Source organism: Cyprinus carpio, chromosome B7 (assembly GCF_018340385.1).
Source record: "Cyprinus carpio isolate SPL01 chromosome B7, ASM1834038v1, whole genome shotgun sequence".
NCBI lineage: Eukaryota > Metazoa > Chordata > Actinopteri > Cypriniformes > Cyprinidae > Cyprinus > Cyprinus carpio.
Window position 1 is genome coordinate 34,479,922 of NC_056603.1, and position 19,827 is coordinate 34,499,748.

Genomic DNA, 19,827 nt, shown 5'->3' on the forward strand with positions numbered 1-19,827 from the left:
AACATCAGTACCAATTATTTCCAAGGCTCCTACAGTCAATGGATGAATGGACTAAATTGTTTTTTTACACAATTCCTACAGACAAAAAGAGAAAGGACCAAGCCTCTGCTTCTACAATCTCTTGATGAACGGACTAAATTGTTTCTTAAACAATTCCTACAGACTCCAGAGAACAGGACTAAGCCTATAATTACACATCTATGCCTCCTACAGTCTCATGAGAACGGACTAAACCTCTTAAATGATTCTTACAGACTCAAGAGAACAGGACCAAGCTATAAACACTTTTTCTATAGCTCCTACAGTCTCAGGAGAATTAACTAAATCATTTAAAAGGTTCCTACAGACTCAAGAGAAAGGCCTAAGCCAAACATTTCTTAAACACTGCTACACTGGTTATTATGGTTACACTACATACATCAAATGATCTGCTTACTTATGAAAAAGTGTTCTTTAAATTCTTTTAGAGAGCTGATAGTTTCACTCACCAAATTAGAATCTTTGAGACAGGATCAAGTTGATTCAAATAACTTATGTCCACAGACGCAGTCTATTGATCTTCAACACAAAAACTGTAGAATCTCCAAAACTCTGTTCACTTCTTGTTGCAGTTGGTGAGTTCTCTTCTTGTCAGTCTCTCCTGGCTGGTTCTCGCCAAATTGTTAGATTTTGCTGTATTTGGCTGAGCAGTAGTTTGGGTGGCTCACCAATGTACTAGATTTCTCTAATACATAAAATAAGTAAGCTTGACCAAAGTTCTTGTGGGGAGAAGAATTTATTGAAGGTAGCAGTGTAGCAGTTCCTCAGCAGTGTTGTTAGCATGTTATCCTTCAAACAATCTTAACCCAAGGTACTGTCTGTGAGACCAGACCTTTATACCTGGTAACAAATGTGCTACAAACAATACAATAACACCCCATGGAGAGCCAATGATAGTGTAACCTTATGATGTCTTGATAGGATCTCTCCCATGGAGAGCCCATCCATTCATCTGATGTTGACCTAAGAGGCTAATTATATGGGCCATTTGGTTCACACTTTTGTAAACAAGGACAGTTGGCTACAGTTGATTGCAGTTGAACGTTCTATCCTCCTGCAACTTGTGTGAATGTGTAAGTGCGTGTGCTTATGTGTTAGATTAGTTTATATGTCTTAGATTTATATAATAAAGCCTTATTTATATTGAAAAGAGAAGTATCTTGTGTTTTGTGCTCACAAGTTAATGTCTTAAACTGCCGATCTTGTTACTGTGCTAATTAATAGTGTTTTCACTATACTTTCGATATTAATATCCAGCGCAGATTTGATGTTATACGGCTCGTTCAGTGAATCGCTGGCCGTTTCAGTGATCAGCCGTGAAACAGTGATTCTGTTCAAATTCCCTTTAAAATCTTAAATGATTCCTCGTTATTTATTAAGTGAAGCCTCGTTATTCATAGTTTGATTGCCAGTGCGTGTTCCACTGCCGAATCAAATGCTATTCTACTCCCTGGGTTAATATTAGAGAATAATGTTTCCCTGTTCACCAAGTGAATGCAATCTCGCTTAACACTGCGTGTGTCCGAGTGTGATGGGAGTGTTTTAAAGGCTTGATCAAGTAAATTAAGTTTGTACCAACAGCGAAGAAAACCTGTTGTGTTTACGTGTCCAGAGAAACTTGGCACGGAGATTTAGATCCGCTGAGATCGCTGATTTCCCTTAACTACAGCAAGAAGCTGCTATTTAAATTAAGTTAAAGTTAACTCTATACGAACTGAGAGTTTAAGTGCCACATCGCAAAACCCAGTAAACGCGGTGTTGTTATTTGTACAGTGTTGAAATGCGCCGACATTTCATGTAACATGCTTAACTGTACTTGTAATGCAATGATTCATGTGCTAGTCCACTAGAGTTTGTTTTGGTTGCCACAGTTACGACCGTGACACGGAAGTCTTAACCTACTTCCGGAGCAACTTTGAACTGCGCACGCGCAGCACATTGACGCTTGTGTAAACAAACTCCACGGTGTTGCTAAGCTAACGAAGCAGTTGTATTAACATTGAAGTCTATGCTAAAGCCACTAGCCTCAAAGGTTAGCCGTTAGCAGTAACATCCAGTGGATGAATAGTGTCTGTGTGGGCAACGCTAAAGTGATTTAACTCTTTAAACATCTCAACTAACACTTGTTGGTCTCTTTCTCTCTCTTATTTCTCTCTTTTATCACGATACCACTTATTTGCATTTTACCAGAAAGGGAAATACTGACTCACAATTATTAATTGTGTCAAATTCAAATTTAATTGCAACATTAAATTTATTTGGAATCATTCAAATTTCCCCCTCAGATCATTTCATATGATCATTACTTCTAGTATTCTCTTTGGGCCTAATTATTTTAGGTACGAATAAGCCTTGAACTTTGAAAGTTTAAGTAAACTTTTATTCTACCTAATTTATTTAGGTAGAATAACCTTCTACCACGCTACAATCCTACAATCCAATACAACGCTACAATCCATCACGCTCCCTAAGGTCACAAAACTCTGGACTTTTGATAGTACCTAAGATAGCAAAGTCCACTAAAGGAGGTAGAGCTTTTTCGCATTTGGCTCCCAAACTCTGGAATAGCCTTCCTGATAAAGACACACTTTCTCTGTTTAAATCTAGATTAAAAACACACCTCTTTGGCCAAGCATTCAAATAATGCATCTCATAATCTTGGACTGCAGTTATATCTGATCAAATGCGCATTATTATTCTTTAGCTTGGGTTAAACTAATTAATTTTACTTAGCTGGAACAGCAGCTACGCTAATTATGTCGCTATTTGTTTCTCTGTTTTGCCACAGGATTTACATGGTAACTAGGATTTACACAAGCTCCAGTCTGGATCCAGAACACCTGAGAAGAGATGATGCCAACCCAGAGACAACATACAGAACTACCACATTTTGCTGTAAGTTTGATTGCATAATTGCTGTTAGTAGGTGTTAATCGTCTGTTTGTTTGTCTTTTATTGATTTTTCCGAACATTTCTGCCGTATGCACATAAACAGACAGTCACCACTGATAAGCTACTACTAAATATTGTAGAAACTTAATTTTCTGTAAAGTTGCTTTGCAATGATTTGTATCGTAAAAAGCACTTTACAAATAAACTTGAATTGAATTGAGTTGAATAGCGCTCTGGAGCTGGGACAGTCTTCCGTGCTTACTTCTTGTTGTGCGCATGCACTCTCAAGTGGCCAAGACTGCAAGTGTTGGTATTTGGACAAGGCAAATATATAACCCTCATATTATGGTAAGATACAATTTTTTTTCAATACCTTGTAAAATGCATTTCACTGCAAACATAACATTTGAGACTTTAAATCTGCAGTATTCTATAAATTTAAAAGAGGATTTTATTGTAAATAAGCAATTCATTTTTGTTATAAAATAATGAAGTATTAAAGTACTACGTTTAAAATCATCAAAAAATTCAAATGTTGCAAAGTTTTCTGTTAAGTAATTGTTTATTATAGAAAAACAACTGCACATCAAGCAGCCACATTTATGAACAGGCTGTCTACAAAATAACAGTTATAAGGAGATATGCTAAATGGATTACATCAATATAATATTGACCATCCTGTGGACTTTTCTTTACAAGGACATGTTTTTATCAACAATGCTTAGAAGTAAATTTAGCACATTTTCATGAACCAGTAGGGTGAGAGTCCTACTAGACAAAATTGTATGCATGCAAAAAAATTAAAAAAAAGAGTGTAATTCTGCCAGTGGAAATAATTGATCAGACTTTGAATGAGATTGTAGTCCTTGGCACTGAAACATGGTTTTCTGCATGTTCTCTTTCATCTCTGCTTGCAGAATTTGCAATGTTGCAGCTTTAACCCATAAGATAACCACTGCAAGACAAACACATTCAGATCATCATTAGAAATAGAGAGTTCAAAGACAAGACAAGAGAGATTGTGGTCTAAAACTATAATATGATGACATATGTATACAGCTTTAAAGAAACAGTGCTTAAACATTGCTGCCATCTCTATGGAATACACTGAGAATAATAATAATAATAATAATAATAATAATAATAATAATAATAATAATAAATAATAATAATGAATAGTGTATCCAAACCTCAGTCTGGTAGTATAGAATATGCAAGACGTGTCACTCGTATAGTTTTGAATGGGGAAAAATGCAACACTCAATATGGCTGCTCTATCGAACGAAGCCCCACCTTCTGAGGATAAGAGACAATCCCTAATCAGTAAAGTCATCATGTCACTGCAGATGCCGTTAGAAGTCACGGTTGCTATTGAAACAGTCATCATTCTGAGACTAGGAATGCGCACTGGCTGGTCTAGCCCAAGAAATAAGTTTTATAAATTAATTAAAAAAATTTATTTAAGTTTTTATAACTCTATTTAAACAAAATAAACAACATTTCATACAGTTGTTGTAAGATTTCCTTGGTGATTTCAAATATGGAATTTATTCGTTAGCTTAGTGAACAGTTTTGGAGAATTTGATGTTTCCCCATTCAAAAAGATAGAAGCTGCACTTGCATGCCCGAGAGGCGTTTCAAAGATGGCTGCCAAGTGACATGACTTGCCTTGAAGGGACTATGGTAAAGTTAAGTGACTTACGGAAGTTTCATTCTCATGAAGACTCTGGCCATAAAAAAGCTCAGCAGCACACTGACAAAGCCAATGAAGAGCAGAAGGAAACGGTTGAGCTTGGGAATGTTGGGCGCATTAGAGCGATCCAGAATTATGAAGCCAAGGCCTCCCATGGTGAAGAGAAAGCTGGAGGCCAGCCCCTCCATAATATACTGCCCATTCACTCTTTAAAAAAAGAACACAATCATTCAGTACTACACTTTGACGTTACAGTTTGGAGACGTTTATTCAATAACTGGGATGTTACAAGATATATCACTGTTTCAATTATTGTTTATTTTATAAACCAAACAGCAAGATGCCTCAAGCACATCTAAAGCGCCACCAGCTGGCCGATTTTATGATGACCAGCCGTATCAAAAAAAATTTACCTGTACGCCAGAAAAGCCACTGGCCTCTGATGCCCGTGTTCATCTGTCATTGATCCGACACTTGGAGGCTCAACGATCACATCATATATGATGCCTGAAGGGATTAAAAGATTACATCAGTGCCACTGATCACAGTACGCTTCAATCATTCAGAAACAGAGTTATGTCGCACTTAAAAGCATTTATCTAGCTATTATCAAGCTACATAAGGAAGTAATAATAAGCTTCCGTTTCATTCTTACTCATGTAATATGTAGACAGGAGCAGAAGAGCAAGTCATTCTGTCTAACTTACAGTGTGCAATATAATTTGAGATTTATTACGGTAATCAACACTGTCAAAGAAGGCAGGCTAACTCGCAAGATTATATAACAAAACACGAAAGCATGCGTATTCATATTAAATTAAACTTTAATACACAAAGACTACGGGAAATTTCCACTAGTAGATAAAAGTGAATTATGCAGAAGTGCGCACACACACACACAACAGGATAAGGGTTAGCTGAATGCTAGTTTAGCCTGAGATGGCTTTAAAATTCTTACCACCGGTAATGAGAAAATATGAAACAATCACGACGGCATATACAGTCATTGCAGAAGGCATATGTAGCCATGACGGTTTTTTAAGTTTGATGTTCGGACATTCCAGTACAGTAAACGGTAGGCTGAAGAGAGTCTCCATGGTTTAATTGAGTACTATACTCCTGTGGCTGCCCAGCTAATGTATACGTCACATTAGCCGTAGAGCGACGTGTACAGGAAAGAGGCTGTAGAGGGTTCCTCCTCTTCTTCTTCGTCTTCTTCTTCTTCTTCTTCTTTGTTTAATGGCGGTTGGTAAACCAGCTTAAGGTGCATTTCCGCCACCTACTGGGATGGAGTGCGAGGCCTTCTCAGGGAATGTCTAATATGGCGAGAAGTTTCACTCTCACTACACTTCCGGCTTCTGAACTGGTTGCAGTTCCACTCTGATTCCATATGAGGGCGTTCACAGGACGAGTGCAGAATGAATGGAGGTCAATGGCGGTATACCCCTCAAAATCCACTTTTCTCAAGATATAATTTTTTGTCTAGTAATTTGAATGTTGTATTCGAAAGGAGATGCAAAGAAATTACACACTGATGGGTGTTAGATTTTTTAGAGTCACTTATTTGCTTTAAAAAGTCTTTTAAAATGTCAATGACGTCATACGTTATATGTTCATTAGCAGAATGCTAGCGTGTTATGGGCAACAACAACTCAACCTGTAAGAAATCAAAAGGACATAAGTACTCGTTCATTCAACTTTCGACCTACAACCCATGTTGAACTTGCAAAACCTACAATCAGATCTGAGATTTCTCAACGGCAATCGGGTGAAAGGGACAAATTTAGCCGTCTAGCCCCATAGACTCCCATCCATTTTGCACTCATGGCGATCGCCCCCAGTGGAACTCTGGTGGAACTGCAACCAAAATTCGGTACAATAGGACTTAATAGGGAGTTTTTTTTTTTTTTTTTTTTTTTTTTTTTTATTAAATGAAAATAATTACAAACATACAAGGCATTAACCAGTTAAGCATATTCTCGTATACTACAGTAAAGATTGAGCAGAATCAGCAATAACAATACCATACAAAACATACCTAAGATTATAGATACAGCTACAAACAAAACAAACGCTGTAAAAAAAATAAATAAATAAATAAACATAACAAATGAACAAAACTTAACGGGGCCATTTCAAATTAACTTAAATGTTTCAAGTAAAGCAAATAATTTAAGGGCTTTCCTTTCCTCCACAAGTTTAAGAGATTTACTTAGAAGATTCAACTCATTCCTCCAATGAGTCAAAGTAGGTTTGGTTTTATAATACCTGCATTTATGAATGAAAAACTTACCAAATAACAAAAGAGAATTAAGTACAAAGTTCACATTCTTATTTTCATCAAAAACACCAAAAATAATTGTCTTCACAAATAAAGAGAATACAATATCCCTGGACATTAGCCAGCTCTGCATTTCTCTCCAAAAAAATTGGACTGGGTCACAGTAAAAAAAAAGGTGTTCTAACGATTCAATGTTTTCTACACAGAAGACACAATTATTTAGATCGAAATTGAATCTCAATCTCAAGAATTCGTTTGTTGGGTAAATTTCATTTAAGATTTTGAAGTTGACTTCTTTTACTTTAGGTGGGAGTGGAAATGAAATGTAATTTTTCCTTATTTTCTTAATTTTTTCCACTTCAAAGTCCTTAAGTATGTAAAACCTTTTTACTGGGTTGGGATAATATTTTTTAATCAGAAGATTCTTAATAACTTTGTTGTTGCATTTAAAATCACAAAAATCCAAACCTTCAATGCAGAACTGACTAAGGACAGGGGAGACGGCAGAGTATCGAGTGTCTTCTCTAACCATTGCTCTCAAAGAACTTGGTATGGCTTTTAGAATTCTGTCATAATAATTAACATTACATTGAAGTTGGTATTTTTTACAAAATTCCTCATGTTGTAACATGTTTCCCAGTCTCATCCATAAAATGTGCAACAGCCCAAATGCCCTTGGATCTCCATTCCTCTATATACACAGATTTTCTGCTGAGCCGTATGTACCTGTTATTCCAAACTGGAGTATTATGTGGCGTAAAATTATGGTTATAGATTAATTTCCAATAGAGAAGTACTTGCTGATGGAAAGCAGAGAGTTTAATCGGTAATGAGCTACATTCAAAGTCACAGCGCAGGAGAAAGTCTATCCCACCCATTTTTTTAAAAATCATATTCGGGACAGTGAACCAAAAGGAATTTCTATTTGACAGATAAGACTTTAACCACTTCAGCTTCTGGACACCATTCATAATATCAAAATCAATCACATTCAACCCCCCGTCCTCATAGTTTTTAACCAAATCAATCTTTCTTATATATTGACATCTATTCCTCCATATAAATTTAAAATTAACAGTGTTTATCTTTTTAATCATTCTTGTTGAGATGGGTAATGAGAAAGCCGGGTAAATAAGTCTAGATAAAACTATCCATTTTCGATAATAACACTCTCCCAAAAATTGAGACATCCCTCTGCAGCCACCTATTAAGAATAGACTTACATTTGTCCACATTGTTACAAACATTCATATTTTCAGTTGTTGCTTTATCTTTAGAGATAATAATCCCTAAATATTTAACTTCCTTTTTAATCTTTATGTTGTATAAGGAATGCGAATGATAATCATGTAATGCCAGAATTTCACATTTATTCATATTCAGCTGCAAACCAGATGCTTTTGAAAATTGATTAATAAATTGCAGTGCTAAGGGAATTTGCTCTTCATTTTTTAGGAATAAAGTTGTGTCATCTGCTAGCTGACTTATTATAATTTGTCTGTCCATCATATTTAGACCTTCAATATGACTGGTTTTAATTAAAATAGCTAAAATTTCAGCGACCATTATGAACAGTAATGGTGAGCTACTACACCCCTGTCGAATTCCACTCCTAATCTCAAATCTAGAACAAGTGCCATGTCCTAAAGCAACAGAGCTATTAATTCCATTATATAACATTCCAATCATATCTATAAATTTTCTTCCAAAACCGAAATAATCTAAAGTCTTTAAAATAAAAGTGTTCAACAGAATCGAATGCTTTATAAAAATCTAGAAATAAAATAAACCCCCTTTCTTGAACCATCTGATTATAATCAAGCAAATCTAATACAAGTCTAATATTATTATGAATAAGCCTTCCTTTCAGAAAGCCAGATTGTGTCTCACTAATTATAGAAGAGATGCCTTCTTTTAGTCTTGCAGCAATCACTCCTGAAAGAATCTTATAATCTGTATTAAGTAAAGTGATTGGTCTAAGGTTGTCTAATATCCTTCTGTCTTTCCCAGCTTTAGGAATAAAGGTAATTAATCCTTGTTTCATGGTTGCCAATAATACTTTTTCCTCTGTACATTCTTTAATAGCTTTAAAAACTAGATTTCTTACATCCTTCCAGAAGAATTGATAAAAATTAGTTGTAAGTCCATCTGTCCCTGGGGATTTATTTAAGGCCATCTTAGAAATAACTGAATCCAGTTCCTCGATTTTAAAATCGCGAGTCACATATATCCATAAAGGAGTCATCAATGCAAGATCTGGAGTTCTTAATCTTATCAAACAGAATGTTGGCATCTACTGCCGAATAACGAGAGGAATATAATTCAGAGTAGAATGAGAAAACCTCTTTTTCTATACTTCTAGCATCTTTATTTTCTATTCCATTAATTATTAGACTTGTAATAGAGTTTTTTAACTGTCTACTTTTTTCCAAATTGCTAAAGTATGCAGAGTTTTTTTCACCTGCTTCAATCCACTTTGCCCTTGATCTTATGAAGGCGCCCTGAGCTTCTTCAAGATAGAGATCATCTAATTTAACTTGTAACTCCATAAGTTTATTCTTCTCTTGAGAGTTTAATTCTACTTTACTACAGCACATATTTATTTCTCGAAGTAAATTGCTTTCATATTCCCTTTTTTCCCTGCTGAGTTTTTTGCTAAATTTAATAGTAAATTGTCTTATCTTAAACTTAATAAATTCCCATCTACCCATATTATTTCTGAACGATTCATTATCTTCATTTTCTTTTATCAATTCTCTAATCTGAATACAATAGTCTTCATTCTTTAGCAATCTGGCATTGAATTTCCAATACCCTTTATTCCTAACTTCTTTTCACTGCGGGTCCTAAAACTAAATCTATGAAACAATGATCAGTCAAGGGTGCTTTAGAGATTCTAGAACGTAAAGTATTTCTTAGAATGTCATCACTCACCATCCAATAATCGATTCTGGACTTGTTACCCCCATTGGGTTTAAACCATGAGTAACTTTCAACATCTGGGTTGAGACACCTCCAAACATCAGTTAAATTATTATCTGTCGTAAAACTTTTAATAATCTCATTACAATTTGGTTTGCATAGTCTTGGAGGCATCCTGTCCACCCATTCATCCGGAGTCATGTTCCAGTCTCCTCCTACTAAAATATAGCTAGTGGGGTACCGCACTTTAAGCTCTGATATCACTTTTGTTATTTTTTCCATGAGTTTCTTGTTTTGTCCGTCATTATTATATCCATAAATGTTTGTTATAATAAAAAACTGACTTTCTGCCTTTAATGCACCGTTAGCCAGTGACCATCTCCATCGTTTCTATGCGTTATAATTTCTCCAGGGCATCTATTAAAGCAAATTGCCACACCTGCCGAGCGATTGGAGCCATGGTTAAATAAAATCTTGTCTCCCCATTGGTTAGTCCAAAAAGCAACGTCCACATCAGCCGAATGGGTCTCTTGCAAAAATAAACACTGAGATCTTTGCCCTTTACAAAATAAAAAAAGTGCTTTCCTTTTCACAATGTCTTTCAGGCCCCTAACGTTTAATGAACCAAAAGAAATGTCAACACTTTCCATGAACAGCAAACACAAAAAGAAAAGAAGTAAACAGTAAATGTAACCCTTGTTTACTCCGTCCAGTTAGTGATTTAACTTAAACCTTAATAGAGTTATAATGTCCCTTTACAAGCGTTTCCATTATATCACAGTCATATTTAATTACTTCACCCTTCATCTCCAATCCGACGTCCGTCTATGTATCCATGTGGACCCCGAAAAAAAGCCAGTTTTCCAGCTCGCCTCGCTTGTTCAATTTGCGGCCACAAGCGTCTTCTCTCCTCCCAAATCCTCCCGCGGCAACATTTCAGCAAAGCGGATGCCTTTATCCTTGCAGACCTGCGAGTTCTTGGTCCGACGCCAGATTTCTTCCTTCCCCCATCTCTTTGCAAATAGAATGACAACGTGTCTGATCTTGTTATCCATCTTTCTCCCTGTTCTATGAACGACGTCAACTGCATCCTCCACCTTCGACTCAAGATCTGGTGCGATTTTCCGGAGGATTTCGGTGACTTGTTCTCGAATGTTCTCATCCCTTTTTTCTTCCAAACCTTTAATCTGCAGACACCACCTCATCCTGTATCTCTCTTGCTCTCTCACTCTATTTTTAAGATCGTCGTTATCCTTGCAAAGCTGGTCGTTTTGTTTCTTCAAATCTTCAACTTTCTTTTTGCATTCTTTCATTTCCTCCGTGTTGAACTGAACAGCTTTGGCTAAACTAGCAATCATGACGCTACTTTGTTTTGTCTGCTCCTTCAGATCAGCTAGTTTGCACATCCACTCTTTTTTCAAGACCCAAAATTGCCTGTAAAATGGCGTTGTTGGAAACTTCACTATCCTCACCATCATCAGCTGGTTTGGGCTTTTTCTCTGCAGGATTTTTGACTGGCGTAGTTGGTAAGGAGTCGATAGTACGGTCCCTCTTGTTTAGCTGAGCGGTGTCCATGGCATAGTCGTGCTCCGTAACACAAGAGTCACCTTTCCCACCGACTTCCCGCGGAATATTCTTTTCTTTCTGTTGTTGCGGGATGTGTCTTCAACTTCCTTAAATCCTGTGCATCCATGACACCTCTTTACAATGGACTTTCAACTACTTCAAACTAACTTTGGGACTAACTTGAACGAGTTCCGAAAAAAGCGACTGCTCAATTCGCCATCTTGCCGGAAGTCCGGACTTAATAGGGAGTGGGAAGGCTCTCCGTAGACGGGCTCTGGCCTTCTTCTTCTTCTTCTTCTTCTTCTTCGTGCTTATTCGCGGGTCGCATTCTTTTTCAGAGCATTACCGCCATCTACTGTAGGCAATGGATCAGAGACTTGAATCCTCACTATAGTGGCTAGTTGGGAATCGTGCCCTCCAAGTAATATACTATATCCTCCTACCGGATTCAGAATATCATCTAATATTACCTGTTGATCCCCTTCCTTCTGCATTTCTCCCCTTATCATCTTTCTTTTTCTCCATGTTTACTACAGCCTATAATTACATGTTGCACTGTTTTTCTTACTCCACACCTGTCACACATACCATTAGGATGTTTTCCTATTAAATGCATTGTTGAGTTAAGACCTGTATGCCCTAATCTCAATCTTGATATAATACAATCCTCTTTCCTTTTCACGCTTGAACTCCTTCCCCTTCCTACCAATGGTTGAATTGAATGAAGCAGTCTTCCTTTACTTTCATTGTCCCAATAATTTTGCCTTTTTTTATTTATCTCCCTTTTAATAATTTATTTGATTTCTTCTTTACTATGCTTAATGTCCATATCTATATTTTCTTTTGCCATGGCTTGCTTTGTTAATTTGTCAGCTTCTTCATTCCCTAACACTCCAGTGTGTGCTGGAACCCACAAAAACTGAACCCTCTTATTTGTCTCTTGCATCATTAATAAAAATCTGTAGAAGTTCTAATACCAGATCTTGTCTCGTTTCTGACTTTTGTGCCTCCAAACATATCAGCGTAGAACTTGAATCAGAACATATTATTCCAGTTTCACTTACTTTATTTATTGCTATCATGATTGCTGTTAATTCTCCTGTAAACACTGACACATGATTAGTTATTCTTTCACACCTTTCCACTTCCATTTCTGGGATGACATATGCAACCCCCACTTGGCCACTTTGTGGGTCTTTGGACGCATCTGTATACACCTGTACATAATGAACATATTTTATCCTTATATAATCTTTTGTAAATTTTGCTTCTGATATTTCCTGACCTTTCTCTTTTCTTTGTTCCAGCAAGAACAGATCTATCTCTGGTTGCGGTAATATCCAGATCAGACTCACTCCTAATGTTACCACTGGGATCACAATATACCCATTAAATTGCGTATCTTCTACCAACTCATTAATGACCCACCCAAAACTATTACATTTCTATTTCCCATGTTCCCAACATGACTTGAGTATACTTTTTGTCGGGTGGTCCTCCTTCTGACCCTTTAAATTTTCCCAATAGGTCAATATCAGTTTTCGTCTCCTTAACTGTACCAGCATCTCACCCATCTTCACCTGTAACGCTGGGACTGGTGAGGACGGGTAAACCCCACAACATATTCTCAGAGCTTGAGCCTGTACTCTTTCTAGCCTTTCCAGTTGTGACTTAGCCGCAGAACCATATACCTGACATCCATAATCTATTATTGCTCTTATCATTGTTGTATAGATAGTTTTTAATGGCAGTCTATCCACCCCCCCATTTCCGTCCTGATATACATCTCATTACATTTATAATTCTGTTACATTTTTCCTCCATTTTACTTATATGTGTACTCCATGTAACTTTAGTATCAAACCACATTATTTACATCTTATTACTTTAACTTGTTCTAATTCTTTATTGTATAACCTTAATTTTAATTCTTTACTTGACCTTTTATTTGTAAATATAATGTACTTGGTTTTCTCTATTGAGAATTTAAAACCCCATTTATATGAGCACCTTTCAACCTCCTTTAATGCAACTGCATTTTATTAATGATAAAATCCATGTTTCTACCTCTAATCCACAGAGCTCCATCATCTGCAAACAATGATTTATTTATATTTCTATCTATAGACACAAACACATCATTAATCATAATATTAAATAGCAAAGGACTTATAACACTTCCCTCAGGAGTGCCATTTCAATTTTTCCTTCTCTTGATACACAATCCCCAATCCTAACTTTAATGTATCTTTCAAGTATTAACTCCTTAATCCAATTATATAGTCTTCCACTTATACCTATTTGATCTAACTTTATCAACAGCCCCTCCTTCCACAACATGTCATACGCTTTCTCAACATCAAAAAACACTGCAACTACATTTTTTATAAAAGCTTTCCTAATATCTGTTTCTAAGTTTAGAATTGAATCCATCGTACCTCTTCGTACCATCATGTGGATCATAATGACATACTCCCTAACCACCCCCCCCCCCCCTTTTATTATATTCTCTCCCACAAATTAGTTATTTTAAGGTACTGAAAAATAAAACTATAGCATTCATTCCTTGAGTTATTTTGTAAAAAATATCTCAGTGCAAATTGCATTTTTATTTTTTCCAAATCTTGCATTAGAATCCTTCTTTCAGTCTCAAATTTTTGACAGTAAAGTATAACATGTTCCACTGTTTCTTCTTGTTCACAAATTTCACACCTTCCTGTATCATGTTAACCCATTTTAAAAAGTGTACTATTTAATCTTGTGTGTCCAAATTTCATCCACAATATTACTATCTCATCTCTCCTGTTTTTCCTTGCACTTAACATCTCTTCCACTTTCCTTTGAATTCTGTAAAACAACCAATCTTTTTTCTCCTTATCCCACTGTTTTTGCCACCTTTTCTTCAGTCTTTTCTTAATAATACTCATGATTTCATTCTTAGATTAACAATTAAGTTAATGTCGTTGTTTTTAACTGCTTCTTCTGTCTCATCTATTCATCGTCTGCAGCTTGTCCAAATTGCAGCAGCTTGTTTGCTCACAGGCAGTCGCAGAAGGAATCACATTACACCTATCTTGCATTCATTTTACTGGTTACCGATTAATTATCGCATTCAATTCAAAATTCTGCTATTCGTTTACAAAGCTCTAAACAACTTTGTAACCCCTACATTCTTAATAAAACATCCTTGGATAATTCACTGAGATGACTTATCATTAAATAGCAAATCTGATCCATACCTGGAGCTGATTTCCTGGTTTTCCTAAGAGATTCCTTAACTTTGACTTCGTAAATGTCATATGTAGTTGATCATTATTGTATTCCTCACTCTGTATTATCTCTTTATACTGCTCCATCGTCCTTTCCCTTCCTCTTTTTCCTTCCTCACTAAATTGTCTGATTTATGTAATTTAACAAAATGTTTCGCCAGCATTTATGCTTCTGTTCCTGTTCTTATATTAATCCTTGTTCCCCTTCCATCATTTAAACATATTAAATCCTTAATCTCCATTAATTCTTCAATCACTATTCCATTCCCATCATTACAATTGTCCCATAATGTGCTATGAGCATTAAAATCTCCGCGACATATGATTTTCCCTTCTAAATGTACAATCAGTTCATCCAATACCTCTAGTGATAGTCTTTTACATGGATTATAAAATTTTTTACATTTCCTTTTTTTTCCAAAACTTATATTATTTTAAATTCCAACTCCTTTCCTTTCCCTAAAACTTTATATTGTATTCACACCCTCACCCAATATCTTCCTCTCTATCCCTGCGTATACATAACCTTTAATACTAAAATCTAGAACTGGTTTAAGCCAGGTTTCCTGAATGCATATGATTTCTGGTTTCTTTTTAAACCTTTCTATAAAACCTTTAAACTCTTGACCATTTGCTAACAAGCTTCTTGCATTCCATTGTACAATATTCAATATGTTTATACCCAAAAAATGTTCAGCTCCCTTCACAATTATTTAAATTTTCTCTGTTTTGTGTCTGACTTGGTCCGTACAGTTAATTACATAAGCCAGTGGTTCTCAAAACTGTCCTGGAGTACCCCCTGCCCTGTTCATTTTGTATGTCTCCCTCAGTTATCACACCTGATTCAACTCCTCAGCTCATTAGTGGAGACTGCAAGACCTGAAGTGGGTGTGTCAGATATAGGGAGACATACAGAACGTGCAGTGCTGGGGGTATTTCATGGAGAGGTTTGAGAACCCCTGAAATAAGCAATGAACAAAATCAGCCTATACACTGTCAGTTTTGTGCTGCTTTCCACTGCTTGACCAACCTCTTGTCTTGATATATCTTTATCTGTGTCAGTGTTATCACTTCTCCTTTGCTCTTGTACCTTCTTCACTGCCTCTGCATAACTAATGGTGTTTACCAATTTTACTTGTTCAATTTCCACAGCTCTCTTCCTTGCATTACATCCACTGCCCCACATAGCAAATGTTTTCTGGCCCAGATCCGGGCCACACAATCACTTTTCCCTCGGCCCAAGTGCCGCAAAGAATGACGGCCCGGAAGTGGCCCAGAACTGGATTAAAGACAAGGGCCACACATGGGCCATAACCGGCCCTAATCTTAGACAGTTAATCACCCTTAGCTGGCCCTGAACTGAGCCAAAACAGGTTTTATTATTGGTACCAATTCTCAGCCTTAAGTAAACCAGAATCCCCAAATCTGAGCCACACCTGAGCCTTATATAGCCCAGAACCAATACAGAATCTTAATATTTCCTATTATTGCATTGTGTATTACTATAATCGCCATTATTCATTTTGTGTTCCTGTAGCTCAGTGGTAGAGCATTGCGTTAGCAGTGCATAAAGTTGTGGGTTCGATTCCCAGGGAACACGTTAGGTAAAAAATGCTAGTCTGAATGCACTGTAAGTTGCTTTGGATAAAAGTGTCTGCTAAATGCATAAATGTAAGTGTCAACAAACTCTACCAATAAAGTACAAGAGTGAGTGTATAAAGTATATGGTCTATACGAGAAACGTAATACATAGACACATGCAACTTAACCATAAGAATTTATTGCAGATGTGTCAAAGAGCAGTACCACAATAGTCCAAATGACAATGCATTGCAGTTGCAGTCCTCTCTGGCAGAATATAATAGTTTAGTGTGAGGAGCAGGGCATAATTTAAGTTGTTAAACGCTGAAAATACTCCGTCAAGGCGCGCGTTTCTTATTCAAAACCAAGCGGCAACCTCCCGCTATCTCTCGATAGGCCAACACGAAGCGACTTAAACTGTAATTCATCTACTGGCCGCTAGAGGCTGGTTGCAAAATGCAGTCAATCCCATAGACTCCCCATGTTTTTTTCTAAAACTCATCCGTTTAAATTATATTAAGCCTTAAAGCTCTGGCCACTTGAGTGACAGGTGGATTGCCGCTGCTGTCACCACTGGCGCGATAGGTGGGCGTGGTTTCAGCAACCAAGGAGTTTTTAAATGGGTGGTTGACTGTTTTTTTCTAGGCTTGATTGTGTTTATGGGGTGCAGTCTATCATGTGTTCATGCTTGTTTTTTTTTTTAAAAAAAGCATTCATTTTTAACATAATTTACCTTTATTCCACACCATACTGTCCCTTCTCTAACAAACGCATTGATTATTTCCTGTTTTTATGAAGCACCTCCCTCAGAAATATGCAATGGGCTGAGATGGTCAGCTGGCTCAGTGTGTGAGTCGCTAAACCGCCTCTAGAGCGCATCAGGGGTGTATTCCAGAAAGCAGGGTTAACTTACCGTGAACTAAACCCTGAACTCTCGGTTGATTAACCCCAAACCTTGCTTACTCGAGGTATGTGGTTCCAAAAATGCATCCGGGAGTAAGTTCATTCAACTCAGAGTATGTTTCTGGTTAAGACTCAAGACATTCTCAACAGAGCGACGAATCGACGAGTCACTATGGAAACGGACGCTAAGAAAAAGCGCGCCAAGCTGTTTCTTTCTTCTTCTTTTGTTCATTAGTTGTTAACATGCTTAGTGCATATCGCCACCTAATTGATGACCGTGATTTTTTTTTCCATGTAATCTTTAATCCTTGAGAATGTGAATTATATTTTTTGTGTTTATGCTAATTATATATTAAGTCATATCAGATATGTATTTTGATTTAGAATTTAGACATTATAGAAAATCCATGTGTGAGATAATATAACATGTAATAAATAAAATAAATAAATATTTATTAGTTAAACATTACCTTGTCATAGTGTTTTATAATTTATACAGATAACTCTTATATATGGCAATAAAAGAAATAATCATATTAGAATAATGTTACCTTATTTATTACTTATATTAGTGTTTCCTCATTAACATATCAAAAAAAATATATATATATTATATAATGCTGTGTGCTATCTGTCACGCCCACTGAAGGCTCGCTGAAGTGAACTAACCCTGGAACATAACCTGCTCCGGAGCAGGTTAAGTTCAGAGAGTGAGTTGCTATGACTACTAACATACACTGAAAGTTACCTCCATTTTTGGAACCGAAAGTTGAGGTTATCCACTTACTTACTCTTAAACATACCCGGGTATATAAAATAAACAAAATACTACAATACCCCCCTGAACATCCCACCCATCAAGCTCAGTAGGTGCTCTGATATTGCTTATCACTTTGAGCCCAATTGAGATGCAGAGAATGAAGAGGATCGGGCAGAACCTGTGCAAGCATGGCTCTTAATGGTATGTTTGTTTGTTGTTGTCTCATACTTTTAGATACGCTATTGTCTGTAAATGCTACTGCTTCTGTTAGCTTTTAATATAAGGGTTTTATTCTGATTAAAGCTTTAAAAACAGCAGACAAACCGTATGCGCATCCATGTATAACGCTTCTCATTGCCATGTGAAAATAAGTGTATAAATGGAACAGTTTGCTGGAGCTGATCTGACGATCTGAATGAGAGAGAGAAAGAGAGATGCAGAGCAGGGCAACGCGAGGAATAGGATTGAAAGCCGTTTTGAAACTTGTGAATCCATTAGAATCGTTAGAAGACAGAATCGCGATTCTACGGTGGCCTTGAAATGCAAAACAGATTACAATTATGAAAACAAAATAACAAATTACAAACGCAAATGCAAATCTAAAAAACAAAATAACAATTTAGAAAACACAACAACAATTCAGAAAATATTATAACAAGTCAGAAAACACAACAACAAATCCGAAAACAAAACAAGAAGTCAGAAAACACAACGAAACACAATGTTTTATTCCATCCCAGCCAGCAATGACATGTGGGGCCCAGATGAGGGCTTCACGGGCGGCAAATGTGGGCCCCATTATGGGCTTATGTGGGTCTTAACTGGGTTATTCATGTCAGACCCATTTGGGCCCCACCTGCCTAAAGGGGTTTAAAGTGGGCTCTGTAAGGATCTTATGTGGGTCCTAACTGGGCAATTCATGCAAGACCCATATATGTGTTCCCAGATCAAACACATGCCCACTTGGCCCATAAATATGCTATGCAGGACCCATATATGTGTTCTCAGTTCAAACCCATGCCCAATTGGCCCATGCCTGTCCCTTATGGGGCCCATGTAATCAGCTCATATGGGCTTCCTATGTGGGACTCATACTACAAAACCTACATGGGACCCGCTGATTTCACCCAGTCAAAGCCCATGCCCACACAGTAACCATGGAACCTGTACTTAACCCATCTGGGCCCCACATGTCATTGCTGGCTGGGATAGTAAGCGCGATTCATACAATACATTTAAACCGAGCTATTTTAAGACCATCTCCGAACTTTCTACCATGACTCTGCTGTTTTTCGGCTGGTTCTTTCTGTATACTTTGACTGACAGATGTCTCGTCCATTAAGTGGTGAGTAATCCCAAATGGCGCTGTCTCAAACCTACCTCTCCCGGTTTGTCTGATTTGTCGTTGGCTGCATCCGAAAACTTAGGCAGCTGACTTGCTGCCTCACTGCCATATCAAGCAATGACTTTGCAGGCAGCGTTTTTGCATGAAGGCACCTCATGAAACTGATTTTGGACAGGCTTCTGAGGCAGAGTAATGGTTTAATGATCTACAACAAAATATAGAGAGCTTTGGTGATAACTAAGTGGATATTTCATTACTGCAATATTAATTTCTCGCTAGAAATGACATCAAAAGTGGAAAACGTTGATCAGAAACGTACATTTACACACAAACTGACCACAGACCGCAATTTTCAGACGCCATCTTTATTTTTGGCTTAACTGTCACAGAATTGAACGCACAGGATTGTGGGATATCAAAGGCAGCGAAGGATACATCTATGCTGCCTTCAAAAGTTGGCAAGATGAAGGCATCTCAGGAGACAGGAACTGATGCTAACATTGAATTCGGATGTGCCTTGATGCCTTACTATCTTGGAATGTGTCCACCGAAGGCAGCATTTTTCAGTTTTCGGAT

The 19,827-nt window shown here is 37.1% G+C and overlaps 1 protein-coding gene across 1 annotated transcript; it reads right to left on the reverse strand.

Annotated features, from left to right (window-relative positions):
• Nucleotides 1-3,474: 3,474 nt before the first annotated feature.
• ostc (oligosaccharyltransferase complex subunit) lies at nucleotides 3,475-5,832 on the reverse strand. The gene is made up of 4 exons (XM_019109044.2): nucleotides 5,583-5,832; nucleotides 5,038-5,131; nucleotides 4,634-4,831; nucleotides 3,475-3,886 (listed from the first exon to the last, which is right to left on the reverse strand). The coding sequence occupies exons 1-4, from the start codon at nucleotides 5,719-5,721 to the stop codon at nucleotides 3,868-3,870; spliced, it is 450 nt and encodes a 149-aa protein (XP_018964589.1). The 5' UTR covers nucleotides 5,722-5,832; the 3' UTR covers nucleotides 3,475-3,867.
• Nucleotides 5,833-19,827: the final 13,995 nt, after the last annotated feature.

What these genes read in the sequence shown, in the direction of transcription:
- ostc (XM_019109044.2), bottom strand. Translation starts at nt 5,721, where the DNA reads ATGGAGACTCTCTTCAGCCTACCGTTTACTGTACTGGAATGTCCGAAC. An exon ending in ATATTTTCTCATTACCGGTG is followed by an intron (nt 5,132 to 5,582) that starts GTAAGAATTTTA and finishes TAATCCCTTCAG; the next exon opens with GCATCATATATGATGTGATC. An exon ending in GTGGCTTTTCTGGCGTACAG is followed by an intron (nt 4,832 to 5,037) that starts GTAAATTTTTTT and finishes CTTTTTTTAAAG; the next exon opens with AGTGAATGGGCAGTATATTA.